The 21166-nt window shown below is 42.9% G+C and overlaps 2 protein-coding genes across 2 annotated transcripts; both read left to right on the top strand.

The window, feature by feature from the left end:
- Positions 1 to 2463: 2463 nt before the first annotated feature.
- Positions 2464 to 3845, top strand: LOC120562189. The gene is made up of 2 exons (XM_039805761.1): positions 2464 to 2612; positions 2864 to 3845. Exon 2 carries the CDS (start codon positions 2876 to 2878, stop codon positions 3482 to 3484), a length of 609 nt encoding a protein of 202 aa, XP_039661695.1. The 5' UTR covers positions 2464 to 2612; positions 2864 to 2875; the 3' UTR covers positions 3485 to 3845.
- Positions 3846 to 13340: 9495 nt separating this feature from the next.
- crabp2a (cellular retinoic acid binding protein 2, a) lies at positions 13341 to 19728 on the top strand. Its single transcript, XM_039804682.1, has 4 exons — positions 13341 to 13691; positions 17039 to 17217; positions 17762 to 17878; positions 19025 to 19728. The coding sequence occupies exons 1-4, from the start codon at positions 13610 to 13612 to the stop codon at positions 19073 to 19075; spliced, it is 429 nt and encodes a 142-aa protein (XP_039660616.1). The 5' UTR covers positions 13341 to 13609; the 3' UTR covers positions 19076 to 19728.
- The last annotated feature ends 1438 nt before the right edge of the window (positions 19729 to 21166 follow it).

Genomic DNA, 21166 nt, shown 5'->3' with positions numbered 1-21166 from the left:
CTGGATAAGTGTCCGCTTGCGTTTCTGAAGACGAGACTGTATACACTGCCTTCTCTATTTCAGGGACCTCTGGAGTTTCTGAAACTAAAGCAGACATACAGTATGTATTTGTATTGGCTGGTCAGGTAGGTGTACATACGCGACCTCCTACCAGGTCATTTCCCAAAATAATGTCAATCCCTTCAACTGGTAGTTCTGGACGAACACCTATCTTCTACTTCCCCTTGTGCCAATTCACATGACAGATGCACTTTGTGCACAGGCACAAACATAGTTCGCAGACCCAACCCTCGAACAGGAACACAGCTACCTGTGTGTGATAATGGAGAAAAGGGCAAAATCTTTCCCCTCACAAAGCATTGTGATGCTCCTGAGTCCCTAAAATGTTTTATTGGAACTTTTCTACTAATCACTACATCTTTACTAAGCAGCTTTACAAAGCCTTCAGACACAAATGGAGTATAACACAAGTCAATCTCTGAAGTATTTACTGGTTTAACCTGCATCTGAAATGGAGCAACCAGTTCTGCTGTAATACCAGGTGTAGGACTCTGAATAGTGGCAGCCAAACCAGCCGACTTAACATTGTACATCTTACTTTTTTCTTTAAGCAGAGGACACTCTTTTTTCCAATGACCTTTGATGGCAATAATTACACACAGTTGGGTCACTTTTTTCCTTAGAATGCTGTTCCAACTTTGGGGACATAAACTCTGCACTGGGAAAGTGTTCATTGTTGTACCGCTCACCAAAGATACACTTGTGTGTCAACACATATTCATCATCCAGCACTGCAGCCTCACTTGGACACTTGGACTGTTTAAACTGCTCTAGAACCACTAAATCACACAATGTTTCAAATGTTGTAACACCCGAAGAAGAGCACCAATGGTTAAAATGTAATTTCAAATCCCTGGCAAAAACTCAACATGTGTTTGTTCACCAGTCTTTTTGCAGCCCCTGAAGCATTGGCGATATGCCTCTGGAACGAGCTCATATGCCTTCAACACAGCTGATTTGACCGTTTTGTACTCTTGACAGGCTTCAGAAGACAAAGCTGAGTAAGCCTGCTGTGCTTTACCAGTAAAAATGCACTGTAACAACAAAGTTTGCTCCTCATCATGCCAGTCTCTTGAATCTGCAACCCGCTCAAACAAACTAAAGAAAATCTCTACATCCCTTTCATTCAACTTTGGCAACAGCCTCAAATTGCTTGCAACATCAAAACATGAACGAGGCGTTTCTAAATTCAGAGTGGATGCAGAAATTTTGCCCTCTTTCAGCAATGTCAATTTTTGAACTTCCAAATCAAATTTCAGTTGTTCCCTTTTGAATTAGATTTTCTCCAATTCTTGTTCATGTTCTATTTTCAAAACCAATAATAGGTTTTGTTGTTCAAATCTTAAAGCATGCGGTAGAAGTACTTACACCACTCTTCCCCCAGCACCCCCTCTTCCTGCAAGTTGGCCATTATGATACACTTCAGGGTTTTCTTTGTGTGCTTGGGGTCAACATCAGTAGAGTAGTGCTGAGCAATCTTCAGCTGTTCTTTATTACATTGCTCCAGCAACTCATATTAGAGGGACCCTGAATGACATTTCCACAATATTAGACATTAAACAAATTATCAAATGTAGCAAATTAGATACTCAAATTGAAGCAAACAAATCCTCCCAAGAACAAATGGCCCAAAAATATATATAAATCCAAACAAACTGGAGTCTACCCATTCTAAACTAACTAGTACAATAAACTAGCTAACTAAACCCCTCCTCAGTCTTCGGACAGGTACAGGTGGCGGGTATTTATTCACTATAAACCAGTGGGTCTGAAAAAGCCCCTGCTATGCAGTTACCCTCAGAACACCACGGATGTGATCCCGAGCATATAGCTCCAACCACTTTCCCCGTCACCTAGAACCTGCTGCTGAACGCCAGCTAAAACAAGGCCATACCAAACATTTAAGCACTACTAGTTTACCTCAAAAGAAAAGCCCTCCTTTAAGGTCTTCAAAGTGAACTTTACCATCTAAAGTCATATGTGATACTCCGTCCCAACATAACAAGGAAAACAATTGTTACCAAATCTGATTTAACGAGCCCCCATGTCATGACCTGGCTCAAAGGTATGACAAAATGTGGAGATAAATGTGCTATCAGTGTATCAGTAAGGTGTGTAGTGTATAGAGGTGTGTAAGTGTAGCAATGTTAGAACGCAAAAGTAACTCAATCCAAAGTCCAAACAAACCAAGCAACCTTGAGGAGGGAGAGAGCCAGAGTGACTGCCCAGGAACTCCTCACCACACACACACACACACACACACACACACACACACACACACACACACACACACACACACACACACACACACACAGTGAGGCATCCCAAAAATAGCTCACTGGAGGCTGTAACTGGATCCCCGTCTCCCCATGCTCTAAAGCACAGACGTGTGGACATATTTAAGTAATGCACACGCTGTTGGGGCCACTCCCACTCCCTCACAAAGGAAGTGAAATGTGGAAGCGCAACTGAAGGATACAAGAAAAGATCTCACATCTGGAGCTTTTAGGTCACTTGTAGCTCACATATGCCACTACTGCTGCCAAAACAAGGTAGGGAAGTTCTGTCATCAAGCAGCTGTTTTCTACACCCTCTCCTGCTTTCATGTTTAAAAACAGAGCACAGGCAGACAGACAGCTGTGGCTTTGTCAGACTCGGCTCTTCTGCACAGATTGTTTTTGCTTACTGTATGTTACTTATTTAGTAAAACAGAAAAAGTAAGATGTAATAGATTACTAAAGTCTGTACAGTGTTTTTTTTCCTATAATCCTGTTATAACTTTGCAGTCTTTGTTTCCCACTAGGACTGCTAGGTAATGGCTGCTCTCAGGGCTTTTCTCACTCTTGCTGTCGGTTTCCTGCTGGGACATCAAACATTTGCCAAAAACGATGCTCCCTGCCAGCTCTCCAAATGGAACAACGGCTTCAACACCTTCACCAAACGCCACATTCGCGCTGGTACTCCTACTTCTCTGGACCAGAACGAATGGGAGAAGTACATCAAGAATAACGGGGGCTGTGATAGACCCACCCAGTCCTTCCTGCACCCAAGCGACCTGGACAGGGTGAAGGCCGTGTGTACAGACAAGGGGGGGGCGGTGTACAAGGACAACCTGTGCATCAGCCTGCAGTCTTTCACTTTTGTCACGGTGAGGAGTATACAGGGGACGTGCGGGATCAAGAGTGTCCGAGAGGAAACCAAACATCTGATCCTGGCCTGTGAGGAGCTGGGCAATCAGTGCCTGCCGGTGCATTTTGAGGGAAACCCTGACAATGTAAAGCCAAACAACAATGCCAAAGGCTGCCAGGACCCACGCACTGCTGGTCATACTCCAAGCCCTGCTGGTCGGGCTCCAAGCTTTAAAATGACGTGGCTCTGGTTGTTTTCTGTTATTCTTGTTATTATTTATGGCTATAAAAATTAATTTGAGAAACTAACAATAAGCATCCTGAACACATTTGAGTCTTGAAATGCTCATTTGAAAAGTGTGAAAAGTGTTTTCTATTCTTATTAAATCACCAAGATATTGTTAGAATTATTACATTTAAAAAAAAACTAAAAGTATTTTTGTACCACTTTGTATCTCTGAGAGTTAATGAAAGGGTTGGTACTCTAAAGGCATTTCATTTAAAGCTACAGTAGTTAGTGCATGTGTGGCACAGATGTGAATGTGATGCTGAATTCAAGTCATTCACTATGTTGCAGTACAAAAGGGATTTAACTGAATGTAATACATGTATGGTATGCTTTAATAAACAGAAGATGTATTCATCTACAGTCATTTACACACTGGTTTATTATCAGTGCATCAAATGGGATACAGATCATTGCATTTTTTTCTCCGCCTTGAAGCACATAGCCCAAATGTAGGCCTTAAGTTATTTTTCAATGATGAAAGTAACGCTAGATTGTTGAGCAGAGTAGACAGCCGAAGGCATTTGGAATATCAGACGATCAGCCCATTTGACATAGAAGATTAATCAGGCTCAACATGCTCTCCTCACATGCTGAGACTGCAGACACACAGATGATGGCAGTATTGCACAAATTTGTTGTTTGTCAGCCGAAAGTGGTCAAAGAAAAACGTTTCTATTATTTTACAATTTTTACATGCAAACTGTGTTTTTAGATGTGTGTGTCTAACTGTGGATGTAGGCTGACGTTTGTTTTTTTCCCCCTTCATATCAGCTGTTTGCATCCGCCCAATATTTGAGCACACCAATCAACCATGTATGTCTCAGATGGATGTTTTCCATCGATTTTTCCACACAGATTATTGTAAATCTTTCCATGCTAAAGGCCAACATTGTCTTATTCTCCTTGATTTTTAATCCTAATTTGACCTTTTACAATACTGGATTAACCTGCTGTTAATAATGAATAATTAGAAGGTGACTAAGCACAGATTTATTAAGTAAAATGCACCATAAAAACAATATTTAAGTAACAATGGCGTTAAAACCAGATTTTAATTCAGGGCCCCTCTACAAGGTTATGTAATAATGCAGGTGTTACCACAAGAACTTGATCAATTCAGTTTCTAAAATGCTCGCTAGTGTTGTCCTCCATTTTTATTTGTTAACTTCCTTAGTTACTTATTAGTTTACTGATAGGTCAAAAGGGCACTCAATAGTTCCAGATGATAGTGAAGCTTAAGAGTGCCCTCTGCTGGACCACAAGGCAAACTACTTTAAATGGTCTACTGCTTATAAACTGTCAATTTTTCCAATAGCTCATTACAGTTTCATTATTTATTTTTTCCCACGTAACTTTCAGAAACTAATCGCCACACGGTTAACATGAAGCCTTTGGCCCCCCTGATGGCCTGGGGCCCCTGGTTGCTAACCCAGCCTGGACCTTTTTGACTGTCGAAATTCTACGGTAACTTTGACCTAACCTTATTTCTAAAACCAAGTACTTAAGCCCTAAAAAAGCCCTGGAACAACTGGAGGTTGTTCTCTGCAGAACTCACTGTAACATTTCCTCACAGAGCATCAGGAGATATGCTGAAACCTGTTGGCTGAAAAAAAGCTTTTTTCTGAGGCAATGAACCTGCCCGTCTTTGAGCCGATTACATTCCCAGTGTCAAGTGGAAATAACTCCAGACACTGATCATTGAAACTTTTGCAAAAAGTAAGTCATCAACAAGCTCTTATTTTTTTTCTGCAGTAGTAGTAGTATGCAGTAGTGTGCAGATGCAGCACAACATGTTTGTTAACTTGTTTTTTGGTTCCCAGCGAAGCTCCAGGCATCGAATGGGTCTGAGCCAGTAGTAGTGCTAACAGATGATCCCTTTGGAAAGAAATGCAGTCATGGTCTTGTAAAACTTCTACAGCTTTCCATTCTGCCACAGAGCTTTTTTCATTATTTTTTTTTGTAATAATTTCCTTTTCTCTTTAGCTAGCTTCTATAATGTTCTGCCTTGTGATTCTGTTGCAGAAACAGAAAAATAGTGTTTTTTGTCTCCGATTTATGTCCTTTTATTTTCCCACAGGCCATTAGCAAAGTCATATGATCATGAAGATATCACAGGACGCAGCTCAACTTGATGTTATTTTTCTGTTCCTGCCCAGAGGAACCAGGGTATGATATAGCTGCTGAGTGCTGCTCAGGACAATTAATAAAACAATGAAACATAAATATGTCACAATTTCGACCCACACTGCTCACATACAGTAACAGTGACCACAGGTTGACCTCCAGTGAAATATTCAACTATGGCCATTCCTAATCCATGACATTATCACAGGGTCACACACAAGCACATGCACATATAGTCACATGCACAAATGCACACATTCGGACACATGGCTGAGGAAAAAGCAAAGGCGAACAACACCCGTTAACTCTGGTCAAAGAGGAAAGGCAACGGGAGTATAAAAGAATGAGTGCAGAGTGAGAGGCAGTGTGAGGGTGGAGGGGCAGAGCTGTAGGATGCAAGAAGAAGGAGGGGTAACACGATAAAAAAAGGGCTGCCCTTTAATTGAACTTTTTTGATGGTTTTTAGAAAAGAACACTTGGACATAAAATAAAGTGAGAAGCAGCAAGCGTATGGGAACCAGTGCTTGTTTTTCTTCTCGGCTTTCCCTCATTCTACCTCTTCTGACGTCCACTTTCGCTCACTGTACTTCACACGACCATCCTCATGAACATTGCTATCTACTTCACTTCCTTTCTTTACTTTACATATTTGACCTCCTTCTCAATTCTTCCCTTTTGTTGTCCTCTAACTTCCTGTTGAGCGTGAAGCAATTCAGCATCATTCAGCCCATACAATGCTGTTTTACACTGCTGTAGTCACGTAGCACCTCAGAGGTGCCCGTGGGCTCGTTAAACTGTAGGTGGCAGCGACAGAGTGGAAAAACTGTAAAAACATAAACTAAAAAAAAATAGTTTCAATTCAGCATGTCTTCAGCTCTTCTGCTTCCTAATCTGACCTCTCTCAGGTCCCGCTCTCCCGCCGTCCAGACCAACTCATAACAAATGAGCGCGATAATTAGAACCACATAGACTCGAGGGGGAGGGAAGAGAGATCTTAGGAGTTGGGGGTGGGGGTGGGGGGGACAAAAGGAAACGAGTCTGAGTAATACAGGCGTCTGGGTGCAACTGCCCAGGCATCTGGAGGTTCAGTCTCATGTACACAAGGAGACTCAGCTTGACTCATGTACACACACACACACACACACACACACACACACACACACACACACACACACACACACACACACACACACACACACACAAACACACACACACACACACACACACACACACACACACTTCCTGTAAGATACAATTTTACCCAAGAATAAGATTAAATGAGTAACAAATGTCTGGAAGAGGAAGATTTCAACACACATGCATGCAGGAGCAGGCGCATGCACACACACACACGCACACGCACACACGCACACATGCACAAGCTGCATTTACAGCATTCACACAAAGCTGGCCTCCTCATGGCATGAAACAAGAAACTTTTGGAACTTTCTTTTTAAGATTTTGATTTCACACATTATGCACAATATCCCAACACACAAGGACAGACTCCTGCACATGCACACTTTCTCTATTCTCTTTCTCAGTTACTCTTTTCTTATCTTTTTCTTCTCTGCTCTTTGGCCTCCGTCACCCTCTGTCTCTCATTTCCATGTACATAGTTAAACGCTGCCATCTCCTCTGCTCTAATCAAACCCATATGGTTTTGGTGGGTGAGCATGCCAGTAGCCCACAGTGCTGCAAACACTTTTGGCCATAAGTGTGTGTGTGTGTGTGTGTGTGTGTGTGTGTGTGTGTGTGTGTGTGTGTGTGTGTGTGTGTGTGTGTGTGTGTGTGTGTGTGTGTGTGTGTGTGTGTGTCTCACACTGTGGCTGATTGTTTTGCACAACTGTTGTGCAAGTCACTGGGCAGTGGCTCACAAACTTTTTAGCTTGTGACCACTTATAATGAAACTCTGTCGCCCGCTGTACATGCCTATGAGGCGTGAGTGATGTCTGCATGTCAGACTGTAATTTTTAGAGGCCGGAGGAGGCAGAACTGTACAGTTTATCACAAGAAAGCAGCAAAGATTAAAGAAAAGGAACCGACTTTGTGTCAATGAACATTTTTTGTTTCTTTCCTGTCCAGTTAATCTTCTCCCGACCCTTCAGATTTATCCTAAAACCCCTTAGAGAGGTCCTAACCCCCGAATGGCACAGAAGTAATTCATAATTCAATTCAATTCAATTCAATTCAATTTTATTTATAGTATCAAATCATAACATAAGTTATCTCGAGACACTTTACAGATAGAGTAGGTCTAGACCACACTCTATAATTTACAAAGCCCCAACAATTCCAACAATTCCAGTAATTCCCTCAAGAGCAAGCAGTGCGACAGTGGCGAGGAAAAACTCCCTCTTGGGAAGAAACCTCGGACAGACCCAGGCTCTTGGTAGGCGGTGTCTGACGAGCCGTTGGGGTGTGATGAACAGTGGCGATAGTAGTCACATTAATAATGGAACAGTGACTGGATGTAGCGGGAAGCTGCAGGGTTCAGCAGGACGCAGCATGACATTGCGGGCATCGCTGAGCTCAGCAGGGAGTGCAGCAGGACCACGGGCGACAGCTGCAACCAGGGTCTTGGTGCGAAACGTTCTCCTAGCGAAATACGCGTGGGGAAAAAAGCAAAGAGGACTCCGGAGTAAACTCCCCAGAAGCTAGGATTAGTAACAAGCATTTCTGGGACGGGCTGCGCACAACGCAATAGTAATAGTAATAGTAACAGTAATAGAAACAGTAATAGAAAGGGAGAAGAGAGAGCAGCTCAGTGTGTCAAAGGAAGGAAGTCCCCGGCAGTCTAGGACTATAACAGCGTAACTATAACAGGTAACTAAGAGAGACAGGTCATAAGGAGAGTGTAGCTTTTCGGGCTTAGAACTCTCCCCTGCTGGATCTGGCTTGGCTGGCCTGCCTCCCTCTACTTTGTTATGTATTATTAATCTAACAATTATGAAGAGAAGCAGTTGGGCCAGTTAGGTGAACACTGCAACTCCTCACTCCCAACTATAAGCTTTATCAAATAGGAGAGTTTTAAGTTCATTCTTGAATGAGGTGACAGTTTCTGCCCCCAACCCAGATCGGGAGCTGGTTCCATAGGAGAGGAGCCTGATAACTGAAGGCTCTAGCTCCCATTCTACTTTTAGAGACTCTAGGTACCACCAGTAACTCTGCATTCTGGGAGCGCAGTGCTCTAGTAGGACAATAGGGTATTAGGAGCTCTTCTAGATATGATGGTGCTAGACCATTTAGAGCTTTGTAGGTCAAGAGAAGGACTTTAAACTCAATCCTGGATTCAACAGGAAGCCAATGCAGAGAAGCTAATACAGGAGAAATATGATCTCTTTTCTTAGTTCTTGTGAGAACACGCGCTGCAGCATTCTGGATCAGCTGGAGAGTCTTAAGAGACTTATTTGAGCAACCTGACAGTAGGGAATTACAATAGTCCAGCCTGGAAGTAACAAATGCATGAACTAGTTTTTCAGCGTCGTTTTGAGACAGGATATTCCTAATTTTGGCAATGTTACGAAGATGAAAAAAGGCTGTTCTTGAGGTTTGTTTTAGATTGGCATTAAAGGATATATCCTGATCAAAGATAACTCCTAAATTTCTAACAGTGGTGCTGGAGGCCAGGGCAACACCATCCAGAGTAGCTATATCTCTAGATAATGAAGTTCGGAGGTGTTTAGGGCCCAGCACAATAACTTCATAAGAGAAAGATACTGTAATCCGTGGCACTTTTGTCTGCATGCATGTGCACATCTTTGCCCAGTGGCTTCCTCTGAGGGTAAAGGCCAGTGATAATGACTTCCAGGAGTTGGCAGTTGGGGAGGCCAGGGTCAAGTTCACATCTGGGATTACCGGGGTTACTGAGGTGAGCAGTTTTTACTGGAGGTCATCTGGATGATGAAGTGGAGAATGCCACTGAAGTGTGACTTTACTACGGGCAGATCACACACACAAACTTTAACTTGTGCAGACAAGGTGATCCTTTTCAAAAACTGTGACTGCATGAATGAGACAAGGGCCACAACTGGGATAGGACACCACTATACTAAACATAAAGCAAATGTTGCATAAAGTATAGTATGGTGCATGCAGTTTTCCATTCCACACCCAGATAAGCTCTCTTTAGGACAATAAATAGTCTGTACACAGACTGGATGTTCCACAGATATGGTTCAAATCTGTGTTATTTGAATGAGGAGAGGAAATAGGAAAGAATAAGCAGCACAAGAGGAAGTGAGTGTTAGAGATATAGTAGAGTTCACCCCGGGGAGAGTGTTGATACAAGTTTCAGACTGATTTGAATGACAGAAGCCGCACAAAACCAGAGACAGACAGAGAGGGGAATATTAGCAAACTATGGACTCTATACGGCTGCTGATACAACTGTATCTCAATGTCAGAATTCAAGTTTTCTGAAAACGATCAATTTGTAGTTAACAGAAGTAGTAACAGAAAAAGATGGATGTAAAAAGATAGAACTGGAAGGTATGAGTACTTTTATTGTTGATAAATCTATTGATCATAAATAACCAAGATGTTCAAGAGTCCAAGGAGGTGTCTTTAAATTGCTTGTTTTCTCCAACCAACAAGAAAGAAAAGCAGCAAATCCTCATACAGGAGAAGCTGTAGACTGCAAATGTTTGGATGTTTTGCCTGATAAAGGACTGAAATGATTCATTGATTATCAAAAAAGATTGTGATTCATTCTTTGTCAATCCATAAATCAGCTAATTCAGCACTTTCAAATTGTAACAGGTAATTTGACGTATCAGAATTTCCAAAAGAGAAACCAAACATTCTATGTTAATGTTGCTATGAATTTCTCTTGTTGTGTGTTTTTTAAACTCAAGCTCATAAGAGTCAACCATTATTGTAAAGAAATCACAATGCTCTTTGTTTTGCTTAGAATTGGTACAGCCTGTAAATCTGTTGTGAATCTGCGCGTTGGCAGTTGGAGATATCAGTTACTAACAGGGTTTTTGGGTATGAGCGAGAACACAGAAAGATGAAGATGACGGAACAAAAGTAGTGAACAGTATACGGGCGGATAATAGTTGGAAGGAAACAAAAGGAAATGAGGAGGAGTGAAATAAAGTTGGCAGCGGAGGAGCAAACTAATACATCCAAAGACAGAGGACACTCTCTTTACATAGCCTGTCGCCTTTACTCTCTCACTGTTTCTCAACCTCTCCATCTCTGTCACTATGTGTTTGCCTTTGATCTCCTAGCTCTCTCGGCCTCTGTCTCTCTTTGCTGACTCACTCTCCCTATACTTTCCTCCACAACAATAAGATAAAAAATGACCTGCACTCTAGTCTCTAACTTTCTCACCAACGTTTCCCCCCTTTTCTTTCTTCTCCTTTCCATCCTCTCCCCTTCTGTTTTCCCCTTCTCCCTCTCTTCAGCGTGTTTGAGGAATGTGTCAGACTAGCACAAAAGAACAAAAGCTTGAAAGGAGGAGGAGGAAGAAAATGAGAAGGAGGGGGGGGGGGGAGAAAAGAAAGTTGCATTAGGTAAAGGAGAGGCAGAAAGGAAAAGGGGAATGGAGGGAAGGAATGAGCGGAGAGAGAAAGGTTGAGAGGAGCAGAGCACGGTTGAGTGGATCTGAATGCTGAGCGGTGCTTTGTCATCACGTGCTGACATGCAGCATCACACACATTTCAGAGCTCTTTATCAAGCCCCCTCTGGACAGCACGCACACAAGATGGGTGAGGCTGTTGCTGCTATACTGCACGGCTGCCTGTTTGATTCAGTGGCCTTTGATGTATTTCTTGTTGTGTCATGGTAATATGCTAATGGCCTGCGGCGAGGCTGAAGATGAATTTTGCCAACACCAGACAGCTTTCTATTGTAACCTTTGTGTTTGCATCAGTCACTTTCAAACTGGGGGCATGATCAATCCCCTTTTTCTGAACAGACCATGTTAGACAGACCACCATAGCAGAAGTGAGGCAGCCTGATGCTGTGTTTGCTTGAATATATATATATATATATATATATATATATATATATATATATATATATATATATATATATATATATATATATATACACAGTGCACAGACATATAGGTAAGATCAGAGCTCTAACAGTCGGTCACTTATATATATATATATATATATATATATATATATATATATATATATACATATTAAATGCAAGGTGGCACAAAAATATACTTTACTTTACTGTACTTCATTTCATTATTGAAGCAAACACTTAAAGGGTTAACAACTGTAAGTCAGCTGCATAAAGTGAATGATGGGAAAGAAAAAGAGATGATGGGAGACTGGAGAAGAAATTACAGTTGATATGGTTGTCTGATGGCTCACCTCTGTTGTTTGGACCAGGAGGAACTTGTAAGGACATGTTGTGATTGTGGCATGGTGTGTGGCCAATGAGTTGTGTGTGTTATTTTTTTCGCGCGGCATGCGTGCGGAAATGAAATGAGGGTGATAAAGCTTTGTAAACAATGTGAGCAAGCTTTGTTCCACTGAAGCAACGCACTGGATTTGGACGCTAATTGTTTTCGTAGGTTTTTTGTCAGTGTTAAGCGCGGGTTTGGGTTTCCAAATATAATTTGGGGGTGTTTTTCATTTTTTTTTGTTAGTGTTTTGTTATAAGTCTGGAACTGACGTGTTTTATGCGTGGTGTGTGCACGTGTAGCCTTTGCGTGGAGATGCCTCCCCATCCGCAAATCGCCCGGTTTACCCCGCGCTAATTCGCCGTGCAGTGTAGCGGATGGGATCATCCATCAAGAGTCAATAGTTAACGTCGGCTTTGTCCCTTTGCCATCCATCATCAGCGCGTGCGTGTGCTGAGACATTGTGTGTGTGCGTGTGTGTGTGCTCTTTATAGGACTACCTCCGACCCCGCGGGACCCTGACCCTGCCCTGTCCAAATGCCCCGGTGTCTCCTCCCCTTTCTTCCGTCCGAGCAGTGGGGGGCGAAAAGCTCTGAGGACGTACCACCTCTTATTTTAATTTCTGCCTCTCTCTCTTTACCTCTCTCCTTGCTTCGGGGTGTTTTTCCCCTCTTACGCAGGCCCCGTTAAATGGATAGCCCACCGGCCGAGGCCAGAAGCTGTATCCCATTACCACCGCTTTTATTTTTATGACACACCGCCGTGGCGCACAGGAGGCTGGGGGTGAACTTGGCCCCCTCTCTCTCTCTCTCTCTCTCTCTCTCTCTCTCACACACACACACACACACACACACACACACACACACACACACACACGCACACACGCACGCACGCCAGTCTGGCAGTTGACTGGTTCTTCCTTCGCACCGCCCTGCCAAGACGACATGTTCTGTCAACAGACGGGCCTGGCTGACATCCTCCCTGCTTTGCACTAATAATGTTCACTGTGTTGAAGTCATTAATTCAACTGTGCCTTTACTGGCTGCATCACAAGTGGCAAAACACACCATACAACTGTACATATTACATAATAGTATATCAAGTCTGCAGACTGGACAGACAGGACAGGACCATCAGGGTGCGGCCACGTTAGCTAAGGGCCTTTTTACAGTCGCCGTCATTCAACCTACGCGCGTGGATGAGAGGCGTCTCCGAGTCCAAATGCTGCATGCATGGGCTGCTCTGAAGTGCACATGTTGCCTTCAGGGGCGTGGTCAGGTTGAGGCGCTGAGGACCTCTGCCTGCTATCTGTTGGCATGAGGGGCGTGTCCGCATAGAAAGGGGCGTGTCAACCCCGACAACTATCTTTGCTTTCCGTGCCATTCATTTATAACGCAGCCACTTATACAGTGCACAGGCACGTAGGCAAGATCAGAGCTCCAACAGTCGGTCGCTCATCCCTGGAAGAGCACAGAAGTAATTGGACGGGCAGAGTCAAATCATCCGGCGCGCCCACACACGAGATTCAGAAGGGACAGCTGGAGCATTTTGACGCAAGACGCGCAGGCACAGCAGCGCACACACAACACTTGGACCTGACAGTTCACCTATTAATCCACAAACTACCTGCAGTCTAACATGGAGCGCAAGATCCCTAATTTTGCCGGCACATGGGAGATGAAGAGTTCTGAAAACTTCGAGGATCTCTTGAAAAAGTTGGGTAAGTGATAGAAATTATGATTTAAAACTCACCGTGGCCTAATGTGGCAGCTTGACAGTTTTTTTTCGCGAGTGGTTGAAGCTTTTATTTCTGTGCGTAATGAGACAGATTAGATGTGTCAGCTCAAACTGTAGCTTTCTCAGCACATTTATAGGTCAAATCTTCCTATGTGCCCGTGCACCACCCTCTGTAACGCATGGGTGGGGGGTCTTTGTCATTCTGCAGAACCCAAAACTCAGTACTTGGCCCCCAGCCAGCCTCACCCCTCTTCTCCCCCTTTGGCCTCCCCTACTAACACAATAGAGACAAACGGCGGCACATCTGCCCGTGTCGCAGCCTCAGATTCAGATTGTGTGTGTGTGTGTGTGTGTGTGTGTGTGTGTGTGTGTGTGTGTGTGTGTGTGTGTGTGTGTGTGTGTGTGTGTTGAAGAGGACCTTATGGCACTATACAGTGCAGGACAGTCACATCGTTATCTGAAGTGACAGCCGGGGAAAAAGAGAAACACCTGCTGCTGAGATTCACACTGTTTTGTCACGTCACTGGTGCATATGGAGTCTGGGCAGGCATCAGGTGTGTGTGTGTGTGTGTGTGTGTGTGTCTGCCTGCATCAGAGCAGTCCGTCATTAGTAGCTAATTCCTATTAGATCACTTGCCAGTGTACACCTCTAATTCATATCATCACGTAAACGCACACGGAGAAATGACTGCACCAAACAACGCCGCCTTTTCTCTAGCGCATGAAAAAAACACACACAAACACACACACACACACACACACACAAACACTCTCTCTACCGCATATGGAGATTATTGAATATGAAATGCCACTATTGTTCTAATTGTAGACAAATCACCACTGGGCGTGAGCACAAATTCTAACTAACCTGTTAGACTGAAGCACCAATTAGCGTTTAATGTGTCTCTAACTCTGTCTGTCCATCTCAAATGCATTCTCTGTGTGTGTGTGTGTGTGTGTGTGTGTGTGTGTGTGTGTGTGTGTGTGTGTGTGTGTGTGTGTGTGTGTATTTCAGGCGGAAAGTGGGGGCTATAACAAAGGGAAATATGGCAGTGTGATGATATGGCACTGTGCAAATGACGGGGCAGGGCCGTTTGTGTGCATTTGTGCATGTTTATTTGTGTATATGCTTGTGTGTACTTTCTTAATGTACTGCAATACTGTGTGAAATACTACCAAAGACAGAGGTGTAAGACAAGTATTCCTGGAGAAAGAACTGCAACAGGAATGCAGGTTAAACTCTGAATGCAGGCTAAGTGACACTGTTGTATGCAATACTCTTTCTCCCTCACAAACTAATACACAAACACATGCATGTGTTCCTATTATTTCCCTCTGCATTGGCATGGCTTACAGAGATAAATAGCTTTTAGTTTCACTGGGGGGCAAAGCGCAGCTGGACGCAGCCTGTCAGCACCCAGCACCCTCCATCCTCTCTTCCTTTCCTCACTTCTGCTCTCCTCCCCTAGTCTCCCCTTGTCCCAAATGCTTCCTCTGCCCTTTGCTCTTTGACCTCTGAACCTGACCGTCTATCTGAGTGTGTACTCATGTAGCCAGGTCTGTGTGAATTTAAGCATTTTAGTCCCAGGTTTGCAAAAGTCTGTTCAGGTAATTTCTAACTTTGAACAACTGGCAGTTACTTGAGAAGCTTCGGGCCCCTCTGTGGCTCCCAAATGGTCAACAGGCCGGCACTTGACTCCTGTCTTCACACTGAGCCAACAGACTGAGGAGAGGAGTCAGTTAGTGTCTGCAGGTCGGGTTGTTACCTGAAATAATCAAAACTTTTAGGAAGGAGACATTTTGGTTTTCAAGCTGTTATATTTTCAACTAAGGTTTCTGGACATATAAGAAATGTCAATTAATTAATCAATTATTTTTGCACTACCAGCCTTTGACACCACATTACTGTATGCAGTGGCGGAAGAAGTATTTATATCCCTAACTTAAATAAATGTTGCAATGCCACACTGTAAAATAACTCCATCATAAATATAAGGTAATGTATTTAAAACCATTCTAAAATAAAAGTAAATACGTTTTGTCAACAAGAACCAGCAGATTGAGTCTGTTTCAGGCCAGGGTTTCAGATTATTATATATATTACATAACTGGGTTGTTATTAATATGATAATTTTAACGTATTTACATGCTGTTGCATAGTTTAATCTATACCAATCATATTTATGTAAGAAGTTTTGGATGTGCATTATTCTTCAATAACTGTCACATACTGTAAATGTAGTGCAGTAAAAAGTACAATATTTCCCCTCGAAATGTAGATTATTAGTATAACATAGCATAAAATGTAAATACCTTAAAGTATGAGCACAGCAAAAAGTGCGCTTACAGTAAGTACAGTACTAATTTCCACCCCTGACCTGTCTGTGAAATTAGCACCAAATATATGAAAATGAAAAAAGATGATAAAAATGAGAAGACACTGAGTATTACACAGTAAAAATAAAATGTATCTGCAAACAATGGCAATGCACAAAAAACCCGGTGTTATGTCTGCTGTAAGTGCATACAGTGTGCAGCCTGGACATCCTGCATGCATGCTGAATGACTGTGCATTTCAGAGTGTGTATATATTTATGCTTGGTGACAGGTGGGAATGTGTGAGAGGTGAGAAACCCAACTCGACGGCAGATACACGCTGGACGACGTACACACTTCCCCTCACACTTAGGCAGAGATCTTCACACACACAGACCACTGGCCCTCGTCTGTCTGTCTGACTCCCTCCCTCCCTCCCTTACCGGTCTGCTCCTGGTTCCCTCTCTTTTCATGCTGTATCATCAGTTTCACTGCAGCACACTATGGAAATACGAGCTCTCTCTCTGTGGTTGAAGAATAATAAAGTAGAATAATGCAGATTACATTGCAGACAGTACAAATAACCATATTACTCTGTGTGTTTGAGTCTATGTGTGTGCAAGGATGATTAAGTCTGGGGGAATGCAGATGTGTTGGGCATTACCTCATTGTTTCCTCTGTCATCATTATTGGACAGAGCTGTGCAAAGCTAGGCTGCTCTTTTTACCCTGAGTGTGCAGGAGAACACTGTGAACAAGCAGCAACTCCACACCACTCAAACATACACCAACACAAATCCTTTAAACCAACCCTGTGTGACACAAATAAGATCTGTCCTCCTGTAGGTTTGAACTGCTTGCATGGGTATCCACAACAGTTTGTGAAAGCAAGTGTTTACATGTGTCTTTGTGTGTCCTTTATATGAACCCCAAATTTCATTTTACCTATACTCTTTCTAGTTTTGTCATCATTTCCTTGTCTTATGCGTCTATGTGTGTGTGTTTGTTTTTTTAGGTGTGAATGTGATGCTGCGTATGATTGCGGTAAAGGCAGCCTCCAAGCCACTGGTGGAGATTACGCAGGATGGAGAAACGCTGTCCATTAAAACCTCAACCACAGTCCGCACCACCCACATCACTTTCACTGTGGGCCAGGAGTTCAATGAGGCCACGGTGGACGGACGTCCCTGCACGGTACACAGCACGCGCACGCAATCGCACACACACACACACACACACACACACACACACACACACACAATACACACACATCAATCTGTTTAATTTGGCTTTTCATCATATTTGGATTGATAGCATATCTTTACTCCTCCCTTAGTCTCTGAAGGCCTATGCTACACTAAGCTCCCTCACTCTTTACGACCCCTTTCAACTTCCCGTCTTTCCTCTGTTCCCCCTTCTTGCCCTCCGTCCCTCCCTAATTCTCCCGTTGCTTTCCCCGTTTTCCCATACATGGCCTCTGTTTGGCCGTCTCCAAAGCAAACACATGCAACCAGCCAGCGCTTCGCTCTAGTAACGATGAGCGCATCACAAGTTATCACCTCTCAGCGATGGCCTTGCTCCACCTTTGTTGTTTTCTTTCTCCATTGGCCACTCTCTCATTATGTCCCATTCCCTCTGAATAGCGCGATATACATCTGTGCATCCATTCATTTGTACATTCAACAGCTAACGTGATGTGTCTAAAGGTTTTTCCCCTTCTCGCTTTCTCTGTCCTCAGAGTTTTCCACGTTGGGAATCTGATAGTAAGATCAGCTGTGAGCAGACTCTGCAGAAAGGAGAAGGGCCGAAGACGTCCTGGACCCGAGAGATTACCAACGACGGCAAACTGATCCTGGTAAAGCACACAAACTATTCCCTAATCAGAGTTTAGATTGAGAACCAACAAGGTTAACACTTTACTGTAGATTATAGAGCACCATTTACAGTGTAATTATGTTGTACACTTGAGCTATCATTACAATTCTTAACCGTATCTACCTTTAGTGTTGTGGACGTGGATGTTTTGGGTTTGAATCAGACTAGTTACACATCAATTTGACTTTGACAGAAACTTTTGTTGTTGCATTGTATGCCTTTTTAAGGCCACCATGTTTTTTTTGTTCCTCTGTTTTACCGAAATCCTTGCACTGCTAGCTTCTGGTATGTATTTTATTAGTACCCTATTTGTACAACAAAATGACATTTCCAGGCTATAATCTGAACATACATAATTACATAATTATATAATTGGGCTCAGAGTACTATAACGCCAATCTAATTATTCTCCTGGCAGAAGATGAAAGAACTTCTGTCAAGATTACAATGCACGTACAGGCATCAGCTTGATGTCATGTTACTGATGTGTTTACTGAAGGATGATAAAGAAACACTAAACAGGTCTGGGTCAAATATGATTTGAGTTTTGGTTTACTGACAGCTACCAAAACTCTCTTCTGTGAATAATAAGGGGCCTGTCCATCAACAGAACTGTATTTATTAAGAAACCCCACCCAACTGGCAGGTTGACTAAAACTAATTTTAAAAGTATTTCAAATAATTATTTGACTCAATACCAGTAAACCAGTCCAACCAGAGATGGCACATGCATCCTACACAGTCCTCTCTGGAGTAAATAGTTTTTTTCAGAAAGTGTATACAGAATAAGTATGGTATTTTCTGGGTGATGGTTGCTTGATGGTTGGCAGGAAGTTCAAGTTTAAGACTCATTGCGTACTCTTTAAAGCACCAAACATAACAACTTTTTAGAAGCCAGCAGAAACTGTGTGAGTGTTGTGCACGGAGTTGCATTTTTGCATAAACAACTTTCCGTAAATAATGTTTTTTTCCAAACAGTCTGGCACAGTGAGATTATTTGGGTTTTAAATGCTGGAGACATTAAAAATAGTTCCATTTGGAGGTTTAATGGCATGTTCTACAACATTTTTTAATGTGAATTCACATTGATCTGTAGATAACCATCCACATTCTCCTCTCTTTTCAGACCATGGGAGCAGATGACGTGATATGCACCAGAGTCTACGAGCGACAATGAACAAGAGCACTTTTCGTCCTTCCAGCTCCCCGTGTCCTGCATCACCACTTGCGTCTCTACTCCCCCTTTGTTATGGCAGCCTGTCTATAGTTTTATTCCAGTATCTCTTCATTATGTAATACATGTGGTAACTGTATCTAGTATGTCACATATCTACACGATGGTCTTAGCTCCTGAGTTATCCCCCCTGTCTCTCCAGCTCTATCAAACGTGACCAGCTGGGTTTTAAACATGAAAATGTATGTTGGATTTGTTGATTGACAGCTCATTTATTTGGCTTTGTGTGTGTGTGTGTGTGTGTGTGTGTGTGTGTGTGTGTGTGTGTGTGTGTGTGTGTGTGTGTGTGTGTTTGTGAGATAGAGAGTTTGTGTGACAGCAGAATAGGTGTTAGACTATATCTGTAGATGTGTAAACCAATCTTTGAGCTCTTCCAGTTTTAGGTCAGTTTTGATGTGCCCCTCCTCACTGTTCCTTTAGCCCTGCCCAACAATTTTAACCTTTTCTATCTTATGACGACGTTTTATATTTATTACTACACTAGGAGTCTGATACAGTACTGCTAAAGTTTTTACTTTGCGTCTCTTTTATATGAAATGTGATCGTAGGAAACAACACTTTCTATGGGAAACCAATAAAGCACGATACAAACTCAGGCTGACGTAGACTCTTGGCCCTTCTGTACTGAAAACCATTAGGGGCATAAAAGTATTTAACAGTGCACATGTTTTATGGTTTGTGAGTGTAGCTGCGGAATATGTGCACATTAGATGGCTCCATCTTATTTTAGGCTTTCTGTCAGCTGTCTGCAACTAGAATAACTTGTCTGTCCCCTCCCGCTCAGTCTCTCTCGCTCCCTCTCAGTTTTTTTTGTCTCCCTATCCCTCCCGTGAGTCTCTCTCTGTCAATCATCTCTCTGCCACATGCCCTCGTTATTCCTCCCTCGCTATGCTAAGGCGGAACATTTTTCCATTTCACTTTTTTTCTCTGTCTGCTCACTTTTTAATCACACATTTATGTGGATCTGATCATCCTGCAATTTTCCGTGGCATGTGAAGTGACATACAGAGAGCCAGCTTCTGGAATGCCACTATTAGACTCTGCTCTGTTTTATTTCCAATTCACTTGCCAATTTTTTAGGTTCATATTTCTCTGGAAAAGTCTTTAAAGGCTGCTTGATTTAAAGGAATGGTTCAACATTTTGGGAAATACACTATTCGCTTTCTCTCCGAGACTTAGATGAGAAGGTTGATACCACCATAATGTGTGAGAGTGGTATTATGGTATTAATCAGAAAGCGAAGAAGCGTTTCCCAGAATGCCGACCAATTCCTTTAAACATCCTTATTTATGGACCATATGTTGTAATGGTAACCAAGGAAGGTGATAAGACAAATTAAGGTAAACTTGGGACCATTTTGGGTCGGACAGTGACCAATAAAATGGTCAGTGGGCGTGTCTACAATGGCAGGAAATGCCAATTGGATTACAGGTTACAGCTAATTGACAGCAGATGTGCTTAACAAGGAGTGGGCTGTTAAGGCACCTGGAAATGAAAAAGGGGCTGGGGAGAAAGATGGATGACACATACACACACAGACACATACACAAGGAATTTAGTGATGCTAAAACTTTTTACAAACCATCTCTTTATTTCTCTTCTTGCCCTGCAGCTGTGTGTAGTTACAGTGTGACCCCAATAAAGTCCCCTCCTCTCCCTCCTGCCCTAATAAAAGGGGTAAATAACTACCCCTCCCTCACTGTTTATTACCCCCTGGGGCAGTAAAAGGCAGCTGTCTGGCCTCCTTCAAAACGCCCGGCCTGCTCCGGACCCCTGTAAAAAACACACACAGACACACACACACACACACACACACACACACACACACACACACACACACACACACACACACACACACACACAATCAGACACTCAAACTGTACACGCAGCTCATAAAACACTGTTGTGACTCACCCAAAAGGTGGACAGACAAAGACAAAGCCCTGCAAAAGGGTCTGAAAAAACAAGAACAAACTCAACACATCATCTCTGACATCCTGACTGCATCCATATCCCTGCAGGTTGTTGGCTTTG

This window comes from Perca fluviatilis, chromosome 7 (assembly GCF_010015445.1).
Source record: "Perca fluviatilis chromosome 7, GENO_Pfluv_1.0, whole genome shotgun sequence".
NCBI lineage: Eukaryota > Metazoa > Chordata > Actinopteri > Perciformes > Percidae > Perca > Perca fluviatilis.
The sequence above is the reverse complement of the archived record's forward strand: the minus strand, read 5'-3'. Positions and strand labels throughout refer to the sequence as shown.